We start from the raw sequence: 21,222 nt of genomic DNA, 5'->3' as shown, positions 1-21,222 counted from the left end.
AGTGTCTTCACTAGTTAACCTAGTGACTTTTGGCAGATCCATCCTGGCCATTTTGGGGCACACTAAACCCATTCCTCCACACATAAACCATCATATGAACGTATGGGTTTTGTATGGGGGCTCTTGATTGAAATTTTCTTTCTTTTTTCTTTTCTTTCTTATTCTGAACTTCATTGATTGTTCTTGCAAGTTTTCTTGATTTTTAGTTCTTGCCCCACAAATATCCTGTGATTGATTGATTTATTCCTCTCTATCACACTTTCTGTCATATTAATACATTTTTTTTAAAAAACATCCTAATCAACTTAATTCATTATAACCAACCAACGACTCACATGTATGTAGTTTAAAGTAGCAGTGCTAGTAGATATTTATGTTGCCGACGGAAAATAATGTCTTCCTTTTATGGCAAATGATACACAAGTAATACGAGCAAATTTCCAAACTGAGACTAGCGCGTAGTTTGTGTATTTCAACATTGGTTGATTACGAGGACAGGTTATGCAGTACCTGTCGATGTTATTGTGCATCCTGCATAAATAAAACAACTGGAGGCGTCTGGAACCTGATGCTTGGTTGTGGAACCATCTCGTATGATAAAATTGCCTATTTTGGATGGCATGACAACATCGAATTCCTTCAACATAAAATGGCCTCCCACGCCTTTTATTTCTCTTTAATCTCAGTCCCCCCCCTTTTTTTTTCACTACTCAGGTCATATTGTTAGACCACTCGCAGAATTACAATGGACACTAACGACTATCCGCTCTACCCACCTCCCAGCTACCCTGCTATCTCGGACTATCGCAATAGTATAAAGTCGATGCATACGCATGAGAGCGCCAGTTTATACTCCGACTCTTCTTCTGAAGCCACAACATTGGCCTCTATTGGCAGAGACTTCCAAACGACCTTTCGACCCGGTCGATCCCTCCACATCGACGCCCGCGGAATCGGGCCTTTTCGTATGCCCATCCCGATCCCCGTGCCAGACTCGCGGATGGAGATACCAATATTTGATCGCACAAATGAAGATAGGCTGGTTTATGTATCGAGCAGGAGCAAGCTGCATTCGGGTGATGCAATACTCTTAGACGCCCTTACGGGCAAGGAGCTTGTGGCGACAAAGTATTTCTTTGGGCCTGGGAAAGACCCTATTTTGCATATTCCCGCTGGTCGAACTTGTGAGAAAAATATGTCAGCGGTGTCCGACTATAAAATCCAGCTTTCAAGCAAATGGACTTCTCGCACTATGTCTTTCGCCGTACCAGCAAGCTACAAAGCTACTGAAAGTCGATACCAATGGGCCTATGGAAGCCGTAGAGATCTAGACACTGGGAGAAAAATCAGTCTGATTACTCTCTGCCAACAGTCAGAGAATGACACAGACCCTAGCGGAAAGATCATTGCAGAGTTCGTTCGGTCAACAGCAACAAGATCGACCGGCTCTTCGCGAGCCACTGCAGGGAACGGAGGTTTGCTGGTAATTGGCCGGGATGCCAGGGAATACGTGGCCGAGGAGGTTGTGGTAGCGACATGTTTGGTGATGTTAAAACGAGAAACGGATCGCAGAAGAGTATTTCAAATGGCTGTGGTCGTGTAACTTGTCTATCATCTAAGGCTATCAAAGTAGCACGAGAGCGTATGTTAGACATCATCAATTGTTTCGTTGTCACTCTCAGCAAGTGCTGCGTTTTAAGGAATATGGATGGGTTGAGTGAATTTGAACAACAAATTGCCTAGTCGGGTCCAACTGGTGTTTCATTATTTCATTCAAGCCATTTCATCAGCTGTATTGATTTCCAATGAGGATTATCAACTATCTTCCACGCACGGAGCATCACCCCCCGTCGGCAGTTGAGGGTCCGGCTTGCCGATTTCGCAGTGCTTCCTCGACCTCACCCCGCAACCACACATGTTTCTCGTGAGGGGAAACTCTTTTTGCATCTAGATGGCGCGATATTCCAGGACCTGCGTGGCTTGTATAAAGACTTGAGGTGACCATCCGGTTCCCACGGTTGATCGGACAATCTCAAATATAGTGTATGTATCCAGCGACGTCATCGCCATGTCGTCCCCATTGAAAATCGCCATTCTGGACGACTACCAGGACATTGCAACCCCCAAATTCGCCCACCTCACGTTGACTGGCAAAGTCGCCTTGACGCTTTTCCCAAATACCCTCAACGTGCAAAATTCCGATGAACGCGTCGCCCAGATCCAGCGGTTGAAGCCCTTTGAGGTCATTTCGACTATGCGCGAACGCAGTGCGTTCCACGCGGACATAATCGGCGAATTACCCAATTTGAAACTTCTTTTGACCACGGGGGTCCGAAACCTGTCGATTGACCACGAATTTGCAGCAACAAAGGGGGTTGTTGTGGCTGGTACCAAGAGGACTGGAGAAAGCTCGGGACCGGATACAACGACACAGCAGACTTGGGCACTGATTCTCGGACTCGCACGGCACATTGCCCGTGATGATATTGCACTCAAGACCGACAAGTCCTACTGGCAAGGGCAGAGTCTTGGGATTGAGCTTCCGGGCAAAACATTGGGATTAGTAGGCCTGGGGAGACTCGGCAAAGCAACCGCTAAAATCGCGGCTCTGGCATTCGGCATGAAGGTCATTGCCTGGAGCTCCAGCCTAACACAAGACAAGGCAGATGAAGCGGCACTGGATATAGGGTTACCTGCGGGGAGTATCATTGTCCCAGCTTCCAAGCTTGATTTGCTTCGCCAAGCGGACGTTGTGTCGATGCACTACGTATTGTCGGACCGCAGTCGTGGTATTATTGGCAAGGAAGAATTAGCAGCGATGAAGCCGACAGCCCTATTGGTCAACACATCACGGGCCCCCCTGATTGATCAAGATGCTCTCCTGGAAACGCTCAAGGCGGGTCGAATTCGGGGTGCGGCGATTGATGTATACGAGGTCGAGCCGCTGCCAGGAGACAGTGAATGGCGTACGACAGAGTGGGGGAAGAACGGCCTGAGTGACTTGTTGCTGTCGCCACATATGGGCTACGGAACTGAGGAGTATATCGGCCATATGTATGACCAGGTGGTGCAGAATGTAGAACGATACCTGGCAGGAGAGGAGCTGTTGGCACGATATAACTGATATCTTGGGGTTTTATTTGCCTATATGATTAAATTTTTTAAACATCACAAGGTGTATAGAAAGAGCAGCTAGGGACTAAGAGAAAAAGCATAATATATACATATCTCTAACTTTTTATAAAATTACTATAAATAGTCAGATCGCTTGAACTAGTGGGGGAGGCTAGTTGAGTTAATACTAATGTGCTACTTTATAGTATACACTGGCCTGCAGTACGGCACTGGGCCTCACCTGTCTCCGCTCTCTTTCAGCTTCTTCTTGCCCCTTCTGAGACTCACAAAAAAGTGCCTCATCAATTGATGATCCGTGGACTCATCTATGTTTCGTTCTGAAAAGTGACAGTGAGGGTTAGATTCGGAACGCAGGTGAATCTTTTCCGTCTCTGCAACGTCAACTGGTGCGCGATTTCAATGTTTGACCAATCAATATATATATTACATGTAGTGCTTAACTATGCTGCTCAGCGAGACTTCTGAAAAATGCTATTTGATTGCAAAAAAGCAAAAACTTTAAAAAAAAAAGACGCTTGCTACTACTTCAAATACACAGAAAGAGCCACACACTTCGACTAACTTAGACCTAACGGCCACTACTGGAAGAGGGCCGATAGTGTTGGGCCTTTTCGGCGTCAAGCGGACGCCCTGTACCATATCGATTGCCAAATCCATCTTTTTCGGTGGACGACAGCTCAGAATCAGATTTTCTCTCGGAAACGAAGTGCCTGTGATCACCGGAGAGCTTTTGCAGAGTTTCATCAGATATTTGGCCGAGCCATTGGATTGAATTTGACCCAGTGGTGACATGTTTGGCTGATATCAGTTCACCTATTGTTGATACAACCAGCTGATGCGCGTTATCGGCCGACGCCACGTTCTCGTATACATTGGTCCGAGCGGTCGCGGTAAGATCGGATGCGTCGGCGCAGATTTTGAGACATTGATCGATGCTGTCTCTTTCTTCCTTCATCGCCTTTAAAGTAGCTCTGTCACGGGGGCTAGTGTTCTGTCCATTCTGGCTCTGAAGTTGATTTTCCAGTTCAAGAAGCCGGGATTTCAAATCTTGAGTGTTCATTGACAGTTTTTGTTTAAAGTCGACGAGTATATTATTCGTCGTGTCTGCCACTGATGAAGAAACACGGCCATTGCTTGAAGATGCGTGAATAGAAGAGCGGTCAATTGGCGGCTGCCGAGATTGGAAACCCTCGATCAATTGTGACACCTCGGTGCAGATTGCCAAACATTGCCCAATACCCTCTTTTTCTTCTTTGATGTCTTTGACTTCTGGTGCATGTCTATTCTGGGGGCCATCCTGTGCTAGAAGAGACTGCATTCTCTCGTCAATCAGCACCAAGTGTTCTTGAAGATCTGACGTGGCCTCATCAATCATTTTTCTGTAGTCGTCAACAACATTGGTTGTGACAGCGGCCTGGCGACTAGATGATGGAATATGTCAGCAATAGTCCTTCTATCGGGATACTTTTCAAAGCTCACAAAGTCGCGCCACCAATAGCAATGTTGATTGTGGATTTATAACCAGCCAACGTAGTCTTGAGATCGGCAATATCGCCTCCTCGAAACTGCAGCTGGACCCAATCGCGAAAACTTCTCTTCTCGCCCCCTGCGTGTGCCACACACTTGTTGATGGTTTCTTCAAACTCTTGACATGTCTTGCCGCATCGCAACAAGGGCAGCTTCAAATTGACTAACTGATCCCCATATTCGACGGCCATTTGTGCCAGCGCTTCAAGGACTTGGTTCAACGATTCAACTTCTTCCCGCAGCTCACGGATGATTCGTTTTGAGGATTGGAAGCTATCGACTGCCTGATAAAGGGACTTGCTTGTCTCGAAGGCGAAGCTGGTCAACGCGATCAGACTGGCGGCAACGGACAAAGGATCCGCCATAATGAAAGCTGCAAAACACGTGATGCTCAGGGCTTAGGTACAATCAAACATAGCCAAGGGCAAGATGTAGAACAAAATCCGAATCAAACAGCATGCCTATCCATATATAAATATATATCCTTGCACGATGAGGTTTGGAGGGGTAAGCTGGCGCTAAGTGAAACGTCAGTGTGGGGGCCACAGCAGCTCACATGCCAATCACAGCGTACATCGATACTTGGGTTTCAGCTGAAGTTTTCATCTCGCGAGGCTGGAAGCTGAACCGTCGGGCAGAAACCAGCTAATTCGGAGACGGTGACTGGAGTTTTGACGTTTGAGTTTTTGGGTTCGGTACGCCTTGCGAATGATCTTCCAATAGGTTCGTGAGATGCAGTGCATATGAAACTATATATGCAAATAGATTCACTACTACTTGTAACAGAAATATCAACCAAAAACACATTCGATACGCTGTGGCATTCGGTAGCGCTCTATTTACAGATGCATTACTGATGCGTACCTTGATATATTTCTAAATATAGGCTGTATATAGTTCGGTGGCGCCCGCCTACCCCGCTACATGCCTATACTTTCAGTGGCCAGAGGCCAAATCGCCACCTTCAATGTTATTGTTATGGAACAATGAGACAATAGCTATGTTTATCTCTATCTTTGTATTTTAGATGAGATTTCTCCTCCCTTTGCTTACACACAATACCGCTTACCCAGATTCTATAAGATTGAAAACCTTCCAATTATCTACGAGCAAAGTTGGCAAACTAATTTTAGATTCTAATCTGGTCAAGTAGACACAGTTGGATATAACCAATGAGGTGAGAAAGGCAGGCGCTGGCGGCGCAGACACGAAACAACCTAGTATGGCCTCAATGTCAATCCTTGCACTTGTCAGTTGATTGGATGACTAACCGCCCAACCCTCCCCACCCCATCACATCACATTCGATCACATCACAGCGACCGCGTTAAAACAACTTCTCCTTGCGATATCCCATGGACCGACTATATATATAAAACATTCCTCGCTATTTCAATTGCGAATAACAAACGCAAATATCTAAGATCCGGCTTCATCTTGTGATACATACTGCCGTCATCCCTAGTTACATTTATCAGACGGCAGCAATGGCCGAACCTATTGGCATAGCGTCTGGGTTATTGACATTGGCTGCTTTCGCCTTTCAGTCGAGCGTTACCCTCTACGAGACAATCAAAACTTTTAACTCGCATCAAACACGCGTGCGCGACCTCCTCGACGAAATCCAGGCCTTGATTGAAGTCTTGGGTCCGCTTAACGAAACAATCAAGAACACGGCGGGAGCAGGTCTGTCGGCGCTCGACCTTCCTTTGAAAAGATGTGGCGAAGCCTGCAAATATTTTGAGCAAGAAATTTTAAAGTGTTTAGCGCGGTCCGCTGGCAACCGAACGAGCTTTCGTGATTGGGCACGATTGAGGTATATGAGCGACGATATCGATGGTTTCAGACGACTGCTTGCCGGATATAAAATGACTATTAACATTGCCCTGACTGACGCAAGCCTGTGAGTTAATAACCATTCGCGGACCGCGCAAGAATTTTTGGAAGATTGTCATGTGTTAATAAATTCCCAAGTCGCCAGTCTACCGCCACCGCCGAGATTCTTACAAGCCATAAACTCCTAATCGAAACAGCCAAGGATGATCTTCAAGCTCGTCTTGAGAGCATCGACGAAAAGGTCCAACTTCAATTGAACCAGACAATGACAGATTCCAGTTTAGATTCGTCCGAACTGAACCTGATGAAGGAGGAACGACTGAGCACAGAAAAATGTCTTCAAATCTGTGCTAGTTTATCAGACCATATCGACCAGCTTCTGCTCAATCCAAAAAGAGGCAGTAATCTTTCTGGCCCGCTCGATCCGGATGATTCACCCGAAAGTATTACCAACGGGGGCCTCCAAGAATGCAAGGAGAGCCTAGTTGCAACATCCGCAAAACTGGAGGGCCATATGCGGAAGCTCATGCACCGAATTATAGAAAAGTCGGAATCTAGCATGGCATCTAGTGACGACCTTGTGGATCTGTCACGGCTGCAGGACGAGTGGGAGACGACACGTCAGTGCATCGATATCTGCTCCAAGGCGGATACCCACTTACAAGTTACCACGGTGGATAACTACGCCACAGGTGATTCGGTCCAATTCATGGTCTCGGCTAATGGACAAGTATTTCATGGTAAAAACCGTGGTCTTGGCTGGAAGAACAGGCAAGTGGGAGGTCATATGAGTGATGATTCTATACAACAGTTATCCCGGGATATGACTAGCGCCAATTTCCGAAGCACTGCAAATCAAGACATGCTTCCTGAAGGTAATCCAACACCTAATGTTGGCGGAGAAAATAAAACGGCAGAATACAGCGAACGGTATGGACGAGGCTTTATACTTACTCCACAGCCTCCTCCAGGCGACTCTGTGGCACCCACAAACTCACCACAACGTTAGAGTATAATTGCCTGTGACACAGATCTTCATAGGAATCTAAATATCTATATTATCTATAGTTACCCTTTTTTGTCTTATTTAACTGCCATTTCTCATCAGGTAAATTTTAAGACATCAAGAAGATATTTCGTCTGATAGGTAAAGGATCTAAGCCAAGCCTAGATTTTCTGTATACTATCATATTTCTATAAAGATAAACTTGTACACATGGATACTATAAAATAAATACAGGCTCTGTCTACTTCAAGGGTCCTTCAGACACTTGTATCTTCATTACCTAATTGTGCCTCGGCCCAAACTTCTCGCTCCACTCGGCGGCGAATCTCCGCTTCGTTATCTTCGAGGTTGTCACCAAAAGTTGCGGCAATTTCTTCCAAGGACTTCCTTGAAGTTTCTGGCACGAAGAGAAACGAAAACACCGCGGCGGTTAAACAGAAGAACCCGAAAAATAGGAACGTCCCCCAGCCGAGCGATATTAGCATCTGTGGCACGACGACACCAATAATAAAATTAGACAACCATATCGTAGCGGTGGCGATACCGACGCCTTTGGATCGCCTAGAGCTTGGGAATATCTCGGCTGGAAGAGTCCAAGCGAGTGGACCGTAGGAGCATGCGTAGCAAAGGACGTATACATCTTTTTTTCCCCTCTTTAATAAGCATTATTGTTCCCGATTGCACGAGATTCTTGAATACGTACAGATTAGAGCAACTCCAACCCATCCACCGACCTTGTGAGCCGGCCAATCCGTGCTAAAGGCACTGTAGATACCTGCCATTATAAAATGAGGTATACCCATAGCAATGGCACCAAAAATTGCTAGTTTCCGTCTTCCAACATGGTCAAGAAATAAAAACGTTGGAATTCCGGCGACAAATTGACAGACGTTGATCAAACCAGACAGGATCAAGGAATTGTTGTAACTCTGTCCGAGACTGGCAAAAAACGTTGGTGCGTAGTACACGAAGGCGTTGATTCCTGAAAACTATATTGTTATGAAATAGTTGTCAGGTTTTGAGAATCAAGTCAAGAAAATGACAATGTTATGTCTAGGGCTGGTAATACCTGTTGGAAAAAAGGAATACCGATAGCTACCAGGGTTCTCTTGAAATATCTAGGGCGGAAAAGGTCGGCCCATTGCTTCAATTCTGAGACAAACGAGCGAGGGTCGCTATACTGGAGGGCAAGTAACTCGTTCTGGAAGCGCACTTCAGTCAAAATACCCTTCCACTCCAACTGTACGGTTTCATCCGACGTTCCTCGTCTCCGTAGTGTGGCCAAAGAGTGCAAACCTTCCTTGTCTCGCCCAACCATCGCCAACCATCGAGGAGAGAACGGGAAAAAATGAATGCCGCCGCCGACAACGAGGGCTGGGAAAATTTGAATAAGGAAAGGCCCCCTGAATGACCAGCTGCTGTCAATATATCTAAATGATAAACTGTCAGACACTCATCTCAAATGGACACATTAAGGTCAGATGTTTTCCGTACCTGGTTCCATACGTAATCCAGTACGCTATTGTAGCCCCGATAACAATACTTATCGCTTCCAGGACAAGCAACGAACCTCGTAAGTTGGGAGGTGCAATTTCGGATATGTATAGGGGTGCTCCCATTGCCAATGCACCCATCCCCATTCCACAAATGAATCGGCCTGCAACAAGAGTATTATAGTTAATAGCTACAGTCTGGATGACAGCACCGACGCAAAAGAAACCTGTGGCAACAGAAATAGCACCCTTGCGTGATATCCTGTCGGCGATATATGGAAAGAAAAGACATCCAATGAATGCCCCAAGTTCCAGCATTCCAGTCATTAGGCCAACGTGGAATCCGTGATGAGGTGAGTGGGAACCGGTTTCTGGAAACTGGTCCACAAACTGAGGCATAACTAGGATAAGTGAGATAACTCCCTGGTCTTTCCAACTGTTATTATATATTCACTGCATATGATGCAAAGGGAGACTCGTACCATAGCCGAATGAGAACCCGCCGAATGATGCCAGCAACGCAGCGGCAAAGACAAAGGGAGAATGAGAAGTTCCAAAAGCACCATTGTCATTGTAGTCGATTTCAATGGTCCTGAAAGTACCCTGACTAGTATTCGCGTTTTCATCGTGACAGGAAGAAATCGGCTTTCCAAGATCCTCCGTTTTGTCTTCAGACATAGTGGAGAGGGGATAATTAGGTATACCGAGAAATCTTTGAAGAAGTGAATGATCTTGAAAACCACAGAATTTGGTGGCTATATTGCTTGCTGTTGTTTGTGACAATTAGCAGACTTTTTGGCCCAGTATGAGGGCAATTTTGAGCATCTTAAATAGTCCATGAAACTACACGGGATGTATCTATCGAAGAGACAGCTTAGAATCCGGGGTTGATCTCCGCATCTCCACACTGTCGGGGGTCTGAAAGTCAACTAGAAACGAGGAAATTATTTCCTCATTTGGCATTTCCGGTAATGTCGACTGTGCTGGAGCACTAGCGCCTTAAAGATGCATAGGGATTTCAAATGCCGAATCTTTCTAACCCTGGAGCAGTTCATGTTGACCGGGGGAGCCGCATAAAATCACTAGAAGCGCCGTCGCAGCTTTGTTCATAGAATCGTGGGCCATATAGTATATAGGAGGAATCCTCGAGTAATCCGACACAAGATAGTCAAGGCTAGAAAGTGATGCTATGCACGTGTTTTAGAAATGGAAGTTATGCTTAATATCTCGGAAATTACTGTTTATTTCCAGTTCTAAGCTATCAAGTATAGAGCATCCCGAATTGAAGGTCACAGCATTTGAATGCATCTTGAACTTCTGTAGCTAGCCGAGTGCGAAAAGACACAGCCACAAACAAACACACAAAAAAAACACAAATGGATAATCATGTAATATTCGCAAACCCCACTCATTATTCATTTCAACGATCCAGTTCTTCCCTTTTCCACAACTTGATCGGCATGTTACCCATTATGAGATTAAATGCCTCAAAGCGCTGCAACTGCCAGTCAGAGTCTGGCAGTGCAAATTCATATCGGTGCACTAACGTGGCCAGCACCACTGTCTGTTCAAGATAGGATATGTTTCTTCCGATACACCCTCTCGCTCCAGTAGAAAAGGGAATGAAGTACGGCTCCATCCTTTTTCTCTCTTCTATATCCATCCATCGATGTGGGTTATACTCATCGGGGTTTGGGAATATGTTTGGATCGTGATGTGCAGTATAAATTGGCATTGACACGCTGGTGTTTCCCGGTATCCATTGTCCCAGAATTCTCGCACCTTCTGGCGGTGTACGGCGTGGAAGGCCGGCTGAAGTTGGAGGAATAATTCTCATTCCTTCATCAAGACATGCTTTTAAGAATGGTAGGTCCTTGACCTTTTCGTACGGGGCCACCACTTCACCCTCTGTCAAAACATTGTCAACTTCCCTTCGGAGGGTCTTTAGATGATCGGGATGTTTGATCAAGATGTCGAGAATCTGAGTGAGAGCAATTGCAGTAGTATCGGCTCCAGCATCTATAATGGCAGCTATTTCACCCACGATTTCACCCCACGGCAGATTGTAGGCATCTCCATTCTTGTCCTCCATGAGAGCGGAGAAGAAGTCATCCAATTTTTCGCCACTTCTGTATCGTTCCAACCGACTAATAGCCTGGTGGTAAATGACATCCTTGAAAGGCTCGGCTTCTTTCCATACCTGACGCCAGTTGGGAACGAATTTAGATAACCATACAAGAGAATGAAAGTTCTCGTAATCCCAGACAAAATTTGAGGTTGCAAATGCTCCTTGATTCTGTGATTTGCGGTAGTGGGCTTGGTAGGTGCTTCCATCCATTCGTTGCGCAGTGACGAGATCAGTACCCAGTTCCAGGAGACCTAGATCGGATGACAGAGCAATAAAATTGATTGCTTCAATCGTAAAAAGGTTTATCCAGTGGTTAAAGTCCACTGTAAAGTCTGATTCCTTCGGAATACCGCCTTTCTCAGATATGGGCTGGGTACACAGGTTATCAAACGCCGCAAGGAGACGCTCCGTCGTACGTGCAACCTTGAATTCCCATCGAGAAAGATTTTTTATGGCAAAGGCAGCAGATAATCTCTTTCGTTTTTCTGCATGTTTTGCCTTGTCCACGACGTCAAATAGTCCCGGATGAGTGCTACTGGTAATTGAATATTTCAGATCTTTGACACATGCTGTGCCATGTCCGTAGATATCGCGAATAGCGTCCACGTGTCCGAAAGAAATGCTGTTCGGTCCAATTCGTAGGATCGATGACGACTCATGAGCCTCTGTGAGATCTCTTGATCGAAATCCACATGCGCTCAAATAGCAATATGGAAGGTCTGAAATACCACAAAGGAATGAGTAGTTTGGGAATTTCCGGAATCCCTTTGGATCGCGGAAGTACTGCACGACGGGTAAGACGAGAAACCGCCCTGCAATGTATAATATGACGATTAGAGCGGTCGCTAAAGGAATCATGTTTGCAAAGTGTTGAAGACTTGGCCCAACATAAGTTAAGGAGAAACGTTGACCGACGGGTATAGATTGTTGTTGCTCCGAATGCTGGATGTGTGAGGTTTATATCTGTAAACGATACGTACGAATCGTTGACTAAGATTGATTATCATTCCGTAAGGTATGTCTAGGAATTAACAGGTACATGGAGACGGTCAACAAACGTGGAGTCTCCAATTCCCCGCCTTATACTACATTGCTCAAATTGGAAAATTTCCTTTTTGAGGCAACCCAAAAAAGATTGAACCGCGCGGCCCGACGGTTACGGATTTGGACATGCCTGTGTAGGGATTTCATGTGCGGACGGAAACAGTCGAGCACTTTATGTCGTCAAAATATCAAGATAGTTTGTAAATCTAGAAGAGACCTAGCCACATGATTGGGTTCAGCTATCTCCCATCTTCTGTTTATCGAGCGGAAATAAATTCCCAATTAGGAAATTCCTTATTAGGGAGGATTTCCGCCGGAATTTCTTCCCAAACCTCACATCCCTCAACACGAGAACAAAGCGTGAACGATTGGAAGAATTTCGCGATTGGTATCTATTCAATAGCCGTGGAAAAGCTAAAGAACTACATTTAACTTTGTGAAATGTTCGGTGCCTCATTTTTGAAATCTAGCCATAAGTCACCTGGTGGGCCTCCAATGTTCTATGCGTGGCTATTATTTCCGATTCTTCATGGTGAAAACACAAATCAAAATATGAATCTACGGAAAGTGAGGGGAAATATGAGTCCCGGGGGGACTCCAAAATGTGATTGGGCGGGCTAGGAAATTATTTCTTATCTTGTTTTGCCTAAATAAATACAGGGAAACTGTGTCATATCACTTAAACGTTTACAATCGGGTCGAATTTCAAAGAACAACACTTTGATGACTTGGTTTTTACATCCTTCGACAATGTCTCATCTTCAGCTAACCAGTAGTCTCTCCTGGGAGATGACCTTATCAAAAATCTTGCGCCCTGCAATGCCAGCCACACTTGCAGACTATGTTACTCTTGCAGCTATAGTCGGAGTGACTGCTTGGTGGCTCTATGAGAATCATCTCAAAGCGAGTGATCCTTACCACCATCTCTGGTTCGAATGCCCCCAGCAGCAGGGCGAAAATAACCGTCCTGAAACTCGGAGAGTAACGAACATCGCCGAGTACATGGACATGGTCAACAAAAACATTGTCATTTTCTGGGGCTCTCAGTCTGGTACTTCAGAAGCTTTTGCGCATCGACTCGCAAGGGAACTTCATAGCCGGTATGGTCAGGAGACCCTGGCAGCAGATCCCTCTGACTTTGATGCCACAACGATCTCTCTCCTCGGAAAGTCTCGACTAGCAATTTTTATTATTTCTACGTACGGAGAAGGAGAGCCAACGGATAATGTTATGGGCCTTTGGAACTGGGTACAAAATGCAGCCAGTTCCTCCGTTCAAGGATTGCGCTACGCTGCATTTGGTCTTGGAAACAGTAATTATAAGAACTATAATCGGGCGGTGGACTGCTTGGTGGAACAATTGTCCAGACTAGGTGCCGAAGCCGTTAGCCCTCTCGAAAAAGGAGATGATGCAACGAACACTACCGAAGAAGATTTCATGGTGTGGAAAGAAAACCTTTTTAAAAGTCTCGTTAGAAAGGTTGGATTGGAGGAAAGAGAAAACACATACGAACCAGTTCTTCTAGTTCAAGAAGACGAATCATTGACTGATCTTCACCTAGGTCAACCAGAGGAAGTCACTGATAGTCTCAGATCTGTACACAACAACTCGCCAGTACGAATCTTGAAAGTCATTGAGACACAGAAACTCTTTGATTCTTCGGATCGACAATGTCATCACCTGGAGCTTGACATTAGTAAAAATCCGGAGTTAATCTACAAAACGGGTGACCACCTTGGTATCTGGCCAAGTAATCCAGATTCCGAAGTCAAACGCCTGCTAAAGATGCTGGGGCTTGAAGAAAGAAGAAACAATCCAATCCGCATCACATCGATAGACCTTGTCACGAAAGTTCCAGTTCCGACGCCTACAACTATCGAAGCTATCCTGCGATACTATCTAGAAATATGTGGATTAGTTCCGCGCGATATATTGCCTAGTCTTGCAACTTTTGCTCCGACAAACAGTGCCAAAGCATATATATCAAATCTGGGCGAGGACAAAGAGGCTTACTCTAGCTTTATGAATGGGAGATATATGAATATAGGACGACTTCTTGAATTCGTCTGCCCTTCAGGCACATGGTCTTCGCTTCCTCTATCATACCTTCTCGACATTCTACCGAGAATGCAGCCCCGCTACTATTCGATTTCATCAAGCAGCTCGGTTTCTCCACGAAGACTATCTATAACAGTTGCTGTTGCAGGGCTTCCGGTTCAAACAGAAAATGAAGTCATCTCAGGAGTCACGACAAACTACCTTTTGTGTCTTTCCAACTCTCGTGGGTCTGGGTCATCTTCGAAACCTCTCTCGTATCAACTTGGGGGGCCGTCTAATATGTTGGGCGGAGACAAGATTTACGCTCACATTCGGAGAAGCAAATTCAAACTGCCGGCCCTCGGGAGCAGTCCACTAATAATGGTTGCTGCGGGTACTGGGTTGGCACCATTCAGGGGGTTCTTAAAAGAGAGGAGCAAATTGATGTCGATTGGCAGGCCAGTGGGGTCAATGATTTTGTTCTTTGGATGCCGCAATGAAGAGGAATATATCTATCACAAGGAGTTACAAGAGATGCAGAGTATTCTTGGTCAAAAGCTGGTGGTTGTAACAGCATTTTCTCGATCGCCAGGCCAACCACGAGAGTATGTTCAAGACTGTATTGTTGAGCATGGCAACGAGGTCGTACAATTTCTGGATCAAGACGCTCGGTTTTATATCTGCGGAAGAGCGAGTATGGCACTCGAAGCTCGAAGGGTATTGGTAAATCTGCTAGTGCAGAAAAAAGGAATGAGCGAGGCTGAATCAGATGAGTGGTGCAAATCTCTGAAGAGGGGCAACAAGTGGCAAGAAGACGTATGGGGGTGAAATTTCATCGTGTTTAAGTGTTCTTTGTGTAATGTTCTATTGCGGTATCTGTATTTGTGTGGTTGGACACTTGCGTAATTAGTGGTTTGCTTTTCAAAGTCTCATGTCCTAGCGATGCCATTTGACAGTTGCTGCTATAAAGTTGATGGAATCAAATATAGAAACGCCGTAGGAATGGCCCTTTATTTTTTTTTTATCTAAAATCACGACGCTGATTTTATTTTCCAAGCTTCTTGGAGGGATAAAATAGTTGCCTGCGTTGGCCACCCATGCTGATACTCTAAGTCAGTCAAGAGCTGGATGATGGCATTCTGTTCCCGTGGCTCAGCCACGTATTCACCACAAATTGATACTCCAATAGCCGCGTTTACCAAAGCAGTTGGATACTTTAGGTTGGATACAGCCAGTCCACAAAGGCGGCGAGTAATAGATTGGAGTTCCTTCTCCAAAATAAGGCTGCTTGAACGAGCTCCCAGTCCAAGGCGAGACAAAGTTGGGTTGGAAACAGCGAGTAGAATGCGCGACAGCTCAATGTGCTGGGCTCCAATTACTTGACATGCATTCATATGCCATATGGTGGGGAAAATCTTTCCAGTTTCGAGGTCGGCGTCTTCGTAGTATATCGGCGTGAAGGCAGCCGGCTTTTTTGTTTCCCAATTGACTTCGAAGCTTTTCAAACTTTGCCATCTCTGGTGGACTTCAGTATCACTCATAGACACCCTATGACCGAAACAGAACTTGAGAAGATCCGCGCACCAGATCAGTATGCGATTCGTCCAGGTAAAGGCATTTGCATTATCAAAAAAGTTGTAGTTATTGTCAGAAGATATGGGCATGCGAAAGGGGCGTTGGTTCAGGAAACCACTCCATATCTCTTGCCGAAGAGCGCTTAAACATGCGGAGTGGCGGAGTGACACTGATGGTATGGTGTGAACATCCTCATCTCTACGAGGCCCGTGGATTTTGTAAGTAGCAAAGAAGGAGTCGTCTTGTTGTGTATTGACAATAAATTGAACAGCATTCAGATATGCCTCGGAGTCTATTCCGTATGACGGAGCTAATTCAATGTTAATTTTGTTATCATGTCGGGTTCTTTCCCTTTTACTTTTCTTCGAGCCATAAGGACAAAAGGATAACAGAAGGTGGCATGCAGTCACGTACCATCAATTTGTTCATAGAACCGTAAAATAGTGGCAGCCGTAAGAACATCTTCGTTATACTCTTCTTTGGGATCGTTGGAGAGTTCAATCAAGTACGAAATACAAACATCGTGATATCGAACTGCAGAGTCGGAAGTAATACCAGGTAACGCAATGCCATCAAAGATAACGACATTATTTGGGTCATGGCGGCATGCCGCTAAGCGTGTCAAATGTCTAGCGGAGGCTGTATAGATGGCATAACGTAGAACTGGACAAAACATTGCCCGCTCAGGGACATTTAATTCGAAGTGTCGATCGCGATCACACGTATCAAACTAGACATATCTTTCATATTAGCAGGGCATTCGTACGACAGAACATGAGTGTTCAGGTTATCAACACTTACCCAAGAGGAAAGGTATTCGGTAAAGTGACGTATTAAGCAAGCTTCTTGTAAGGTAGTATATGAATAATGTGAAAAGTTTTCTGGTAACCCTTTCAATGGTCCAAAGGGATACGGTCTTCGGTGTGGAGGAAATAAAGACGCAGATTCAAACTCAATATCCTCTCTATAATTTGACGTCGGTCGAATTAAGGACTCAGAAGTTGTTTCATTTTCATGCGTAATGGGCTCCATCTGTATATTACTTGCAAATGGTTGTCGAGCTTCTTGCCAATCTGAAGTGTTCTCACGTCTCTGATTTGGAGGCACTGTGACTGTATCTATTTGTTGATGCATCTGTAAAGGGCTTTCTCCCACAGGAGGTGACAAATCTAAAGATATTCCTTCAGGGCTTTGAGATGAGAGGCTATCCCTTTGGTTTTGCGGTGACTGCTCTCCGCCTTTTCGAGACTTTGGGTCGACGTGCACCAAACGAAGCTCGTCTTTTAACAATATTCTCAGTACTGCCGATAAATCAATGCTATGTAACCAGAAAGCTCACCATTATGGCTATAATCAACCCAGGTCTGATCAGGTGAGAAATCGTAGGATGGCTTCGGTTTACTTCCCTGTCGGAACTTGAAACTTCCTGACGACGTTTCACATCGCGCTTGAGATTTCACGCAATACGAGCAAGGCCGTCTTGCCTCACCTTGGAATAATATTAGGCTCTTAATGCTCCAAATCGGTTAAAAACACGTAAGACTCACACTTTTTATGATGAGCTGCAGGGAAGGTGTATCAGTAGCCGATGGCAATCTTCAAGTACCAAGGATGAGCATACCTTTACATCGCTGGCATGGACTAGTAGTGTATTTTTGTCGGTTATTCATTTTGTGTCTATGTCAGAGAGCTAACAAGCAACATTTAATGCTTGTCACTATCGCGTTGACATGTAGGATGAGCGTGTCAAGCTTCGGGCCCAAAAGCCGGGGCAATCGCCGGTGGAAGCCTCAGACATTGGTGGGTACTTTACCCCAAGCATGACTAAGCCTAACACAGACTAGCATAACTATACATTTAAGGCCATCAATAATACTAACTAGGAATAGTGCAAAAGTATCCCACATCAGAATGAATGGATTTTTCTCTTCCAATTTTTGTTCCTTCCCATCTTCCTGTCGCAAGCATTTGAAACATTATCCCAAAACTTCATTCAAATGCATCCAAGTTTCTTCTTTTTTTGGTGCCTGCATACCACAGATTAGCTCCCTTTTGTTTTTTGAGTGCAACTGTCAATAGAAGGAAGGACCAAGCTTCAAGCCATACTTGAATTAGCTTTGGAACGAGGATAGACACTGTCCAAAGATGGGTTCTTGAGCAAGGAACAGAATAACCCCTTTCAAAAGTTAAAGTGTGGCTATTGAAGAGGTTTCCTGGCCTACTTTCTAGCATGAGCATGGTACGGATCATTGATCCTCAGCTACCCAGAAACTGTTTTATGGGAAGAAGGGGAGTACCCTGGAATACACTAATATTGACAAAAACATCGCAGATAAAGTCATAATTAAATTCAAAGTCAGGAAAGCGGTTTAGTTTGGTAGATCCCCAGGATATTTCACCCATTCCCCTCTGAAGAACTGGTTAGCTTAAATATCAGAGTCTGACATTTTCGTCGGACGATACAAATGATCCAAAAAAATAATACCAAGTTTTCTCGAATGAAAAATGGACGAATTGGTAACTGAGTCATACATTTTGTTTGCCGAGGATTTATTTTTGATAGTGGTGCAAAGTCCAATGTTTACTTCTCGGTCATTGGTAGTGGAATTTACTTGCTGAGCGAGGTAGAGCAAACCATAGAGGCCAAGCAGATGTATATTGACCCTTTATTGTAAATCGTATGTGGTGTAGGGAATATTTAATAGTAAAATGTAGGTTTATGCTTGTAAATTCAAGTTGTTTACATGCATCAATTGGATACAGCATGACAATACCATATGTGTAGTTGATGAAGATAATTTCAAAACAGAGACGAATGGTAGCAATCTCAGAGCTGAGTTACTTTTTGGTATTTAAAATGCATATATATGCGTGATGCAAACGTTGTAAAGTAGCAAAGGAGATCGATTGATAATGGGTGCTCACTTATCTCGGCAAGGATTCTAAGACCACATTTCCCCGCAGTCTCACCACTTCCTCTTTACACCTCCCAGAAGCCCTCATCAAATAGTCAAGATGGCATCAGAAACCACAGTTCCCCCTGTGCGGGGCCTACCAATTGCCTTTTACGGCACAATCATCCACTCTCTCGATGTCAACACCCTCGAAATAATGCACAACTGCCTGCTCATTGTCGACGGTGACGGCAAAATCCAGAAGATCGCGAAAGACACTCCACAGGCGAAAATCAATGATCTGGTCGTCGAGACTGGCTACACGCCTGATGTTTTCCCTGTGAAATATCTTAATAGAGGCGATTTCATCATCCCCGGCTTCGTTGACACGCACCACCATGCACCGCAGTGGGCGCAGCGTGGGATGGGCCGGGATCAGACTTTGTTAGACTGGCTGAACAATGTGACTTTTGCTCATGAGCGAAAATTCGAGGATCCAGCCTATGCAAGGAAGATGTACTCTGCCTGTGTCTCGGCAGGAATACGACTTGGAACGACAGCAGCAGCTTATTATGGAAGTCTACACGGGCCAGCCACCAAGATCCTTGCTGACATTTGTCTGGAGCAAGGGCAGAGAGCGTTTGTAGGAAAATGTAATATGAATCGCCATTCGCCAGACTGGTATCGCGAGCCTTCTGCTCAAGATTCGCTCAAACAAACCCAGGAACTGATATCGCATATCCGCCGGATCGACGCCGAGGGAAAGCTTGTCAAACCAATAATCACCCCTCGATTTGCAATTACGTGCGACGATGAATTGCTCTCAGGACTTGGCAAGATTGCCGCCAATGACCCCGAAATTCATATTCAAACCCATTTCAACGAGGCTGCCGATGAGATGCAGTTCACTCGTCAATTGTTTCCACAATTCAAACATGAAGCCGAGCTTTATGAACACTTTGGATTGCTAGGGCCCAAGACTATCCTTGCGCACAGCATTTTTCTCGAAGAGGATGAAATAAACCACATAAAGAGTAAAGGGTGTGGAATTGCACACTGCCCAATCGCAACTGCCACCCTGGGCGAGTTCATGATGGCGCCTATTAGGGAGTACCTTCGGCGCGACATCAAAGTCGGTTTGGGCACAGATGTAGGTGGCGGGTTTTCCTGCAGCATTCTTGATGCAATGCGCCAGGCATTCATTATCTCCAAGGCCCGAGAGACATTGACTAAAGGTGCCGACCCGGCACTTACATTGCACGAAGGCTTTTTTCTCGCTACGCTGGGCGGTGCTCAGGTCTGTGATATTGATTCAAAGGTCGGAAATTTCATCGAGGGGAAAGAATTTGATGCGTTGGAGATCCATACAGTTGATACAGAGGGAAATAATGATATAGGATGCGGCAGTGTAGGAATTGTCACACCGATTGAGGATGATGACTCTGCAGAGGTCATTTTCGAGAAGTTTCTCATGACAGGCGATGATCGAAACATCGCCAAAGTGTATATTCGGGGTTCCTCCCTTAAGAGCTAGTTGTGGCTTGTTTATTTGGTGTATTAAGAACGCTATCTTATTTCCTTCTATCACATCAATGACCTCACCACTAAAGGGTAATTTGTTGAAAACGACTATACTACATGTGTCTAAAACCGGTCTGGAACGACTTGAGAATTAAATGTCTCTCACTACGTTATCGTTTGTGACAATAACAAAAATCTTAATGGTTAAATATTAATTCAAGAAAAATCTGTTTCATTTACCATATCATTCTCGGTCTCATCTCGTCCGAGGTTCTTTGTGACGTTTGGAATGCGCAACTTGCAGCTTCTTTTTTAACCTTTCTTTGTTCTTGTTTATGAAACTACCAGCTCACCAAATGTCACAGCAGTTTATGGGAATATTTAAAGACTCGGTATAGTCCGGCAAATATGTTGTTCTGGCTTCTAGGCTCCTGTCAAACAGTGCGATATGACAACTTGTAGAACATTATAAAATATATAGAAATATCGTAATACCTTTGATGAAGCTTAATATAAATCTATTAATATTCATCCAATCAAATTATCTCACTTCTAAAAACGATGTTTAAACCTACGATGGATTCTCAAAGAGACCCTCAACCGCAAAAATCAAATCTTCTCGAACTTCCAGCAGACGTTATATACGAAATAGACAAGCACCTCGAGCCGGCCGCCCAATTCGCATTTCGCCTCTCTTGTACTGCTATTTACTATACTTTACCCCCATGCATATTAGAGGGGTTCCCAAATGACCCGGACGAGTCCACGATTGTTCCCACACAGAAAATGCGTTTCTTACAACTGATACAGGATGAGCGTGTAACTCCCTGTTCCCATTGTTGCAATTTACACAAGATCAAAAATGTCCTTCGCCACCCAAGTTGGAGAGATGAATCCCCTTATAGCATGTGTTTGTGGGATGGTGGCATTTTCAATCTGTGTCCATGTATCAACATCACAATCATTGATGCCTGGTACATCTGGAACTCCTTTTGGGGTTTCTATGACTTGGGAACAACAGATTTCA

General features: G+C 44.9%; 9 protein-coding genes across 9 annotated transcripts; 5 read left to right on the top strand and 4 right to left on the bottom strand.

Moving 5' to 3' along the window:
- Window positions 1–745: 745 nt before the first annotated feature.
- Window positions 746–1,603, top strand: TRUGW13939_06650 (uncharacterized protein; the record flags this gene model as incomplete). The annotated part of the gene is made up of 1 exon (XM_035489801.1): window positions 746–1,603. One exon carries the CDS (start codon window positions 746–748, stop codon window positions 1,601–1,603), a length of 858 nt encoding a protein of 285 aa, XP_035345694.1.
- A 465-nt stretch (window positions 1,604–2,068) lies between these two features.
- On the top strand, window positions 2,069–3,124 carry TRUGW13939_06649 (uncharacterized protein; the record flags this gene model as incomplete). The annotated part of the gene is made up of 1 exon (XM_035489800.1): window positions 2,069–3,124. One exon carries the CDS (start codon window positions 2,069–2,071, stop codon window positions 3,122–3,124), a length of 1,056 nt encoding a protein of 351 aa, XP_035345693.1.
- Window positions 3,125–3,703: 579 nt separating this feature from the next.
- TRUGW13939_06648 (uncharacterized protein) lies at window positions 3,704–5,027 on the bottom strand (the record flags this gene model as incomplete). The annotated part of the gene is made up of 2 exons (XM_035489799.1): window positions 3,704–4,556; window positions 4,615–5,027. 2 exons carry the CDS (start codon window positions 5,025–5,027, stop codon window positions 3,704–3,706), a joined length of 1,266 nt encoding a protein of 421 aa, XP_035345692.1.
- A 1,121-nt stretch (window positions 5,028–6,148) lies between these two features.
- On the top strand, window positions 6,149–7,506 carry TRUGW13939_06647 (uncharacterized protein; the record flags this gene model as incomplete). Its single annotated transcript, XM_035489798.1, has 2 exons — window positions 6,149–6,564; window positions 6,636–7,506. The coding sequence occupies 2 exons, from the start codon at window positions 6,149–6,151 to the stop codon at window positions 7,504–7,506; spliced, it is 1,287 nt and encodes a 428-aa protein (XP_035345691.1).
- Window positions 7,507–7,760: 254 nt separating this feature from the next.
- TRUGW13939_06646 (uncharacterized protein) lies at window positions 7,761–9,674 on the bottom strand (the record flags this gene model as incomplete). The annotated part of the gene is made up of 5 exons (XM_035489797.1): window positions 7,761–8,143; window positions 8,207–8,492; window positions 8,573–8,933; window positions 8,998–9,424; window positions 9,479–9,674. 5 exons carry the CDS (start codon window positions 9,672–9,674, stop codon window positions 7,761–7,763), a joined length of 1,653 nt encoding a protein of 550 aa, XP_035345690.1.
- Window positions 9,675–10,416: 742 nt separating this feature from the next.
- TRUGW13939_06645 (uncharacterized protein) lies at window positions 10,417–11,982 on the bottom strand (the record flags this gene model as incomplete). The annotated part of the gene is made up of 1 exon (XM_035489796.1): window positions 10,417–11,982. One exon carries the CDS (start codon window positions 11,980–11,982, stop codon window positions 10,417–10,419), a length of 1,566 nt encoding a protein of 521 aa, XP_035345689.1.
- Window positions 11,983–12,918: 936 nt separating this feature from the next.
- TRUGW13939_06644 (uncharacterized protein) lies at window positions 12,919–15,033 on the top strand (the record flags this gene model as incomplete). Its single annotated transcript, XM_035489795.1, has 1 exon — window positions 12,919–15,033. The coding sequence occupies one exon, from the start codon at window positions 12,919–12,921 to the stop codon at window positions 15,031–15,033; it is 2,115 nt and encodes a 704-aa protein (XP_035345688.1).
- Window positions 15,034–15,236: 203 nt separating this feature from the next.
- On the bottom strand, window positions 15,237–17,450 carry TRUGW13939_06643 (uncharacterized protein; the record flags this gene model as incomplete). Its single annotated transcript, XM_035489794.1, has 6 exons — window positions 15,237–16,090; window positions 16,195–16,510; window positions 16,582–17,060; window positions 17,120–17,269; window positions 17,328–17,342; window positions 17,402–17,450. The coding sequence occupies 6 exons, from the start codon at window positions 17,448–17,450 to the stop codon at window positions 15,237–15,239; spliced, it is 1,863 nt and encodes a 620-aa protein (XP_035345687.1).
- Window positions 17,451–18,795: 1,345 nt separating this feature from the next.
- On the top strand, window positions 18,796–20,208 carry TRUGW13939_06642 (uncharacterized protein; the record flags this gene model as incomplete). The annotated part of the gene is made up of 1 exon (XM_035489793.1): window positions 18,796–20,208. One exon carries the CDS (start codon window positions 18,796–18,798, stop codon window positions 20,206–20,208), a length of 1,413 nt encoding a protein of 470 aa, XP_035345686.1.
- Between the last annotated feature and the right edge of the window lie 1,014 nt (window positions 20,209–21,222).

The sequence above is a fragment of the Talaromyces rugulosus genome, chromosome III (assembly GCF_013368755.1).
Source record: "Talaromyces rugulosus chromosome III, complete sequence".
In the NCBI taxonomy this organism is placed as follows: Eukaryota; Fungi; Ascomycota; class Eurotiomycetes; order Eurotiales; family Trichocomaceae; genus Talaromyces; species Talaromyces rugulosus.
The sequence above is the reverse complement of the archived record's forward strand: the minus strand, read 5'-3'. Positions and strand labels throughout refer to the sequence as shown.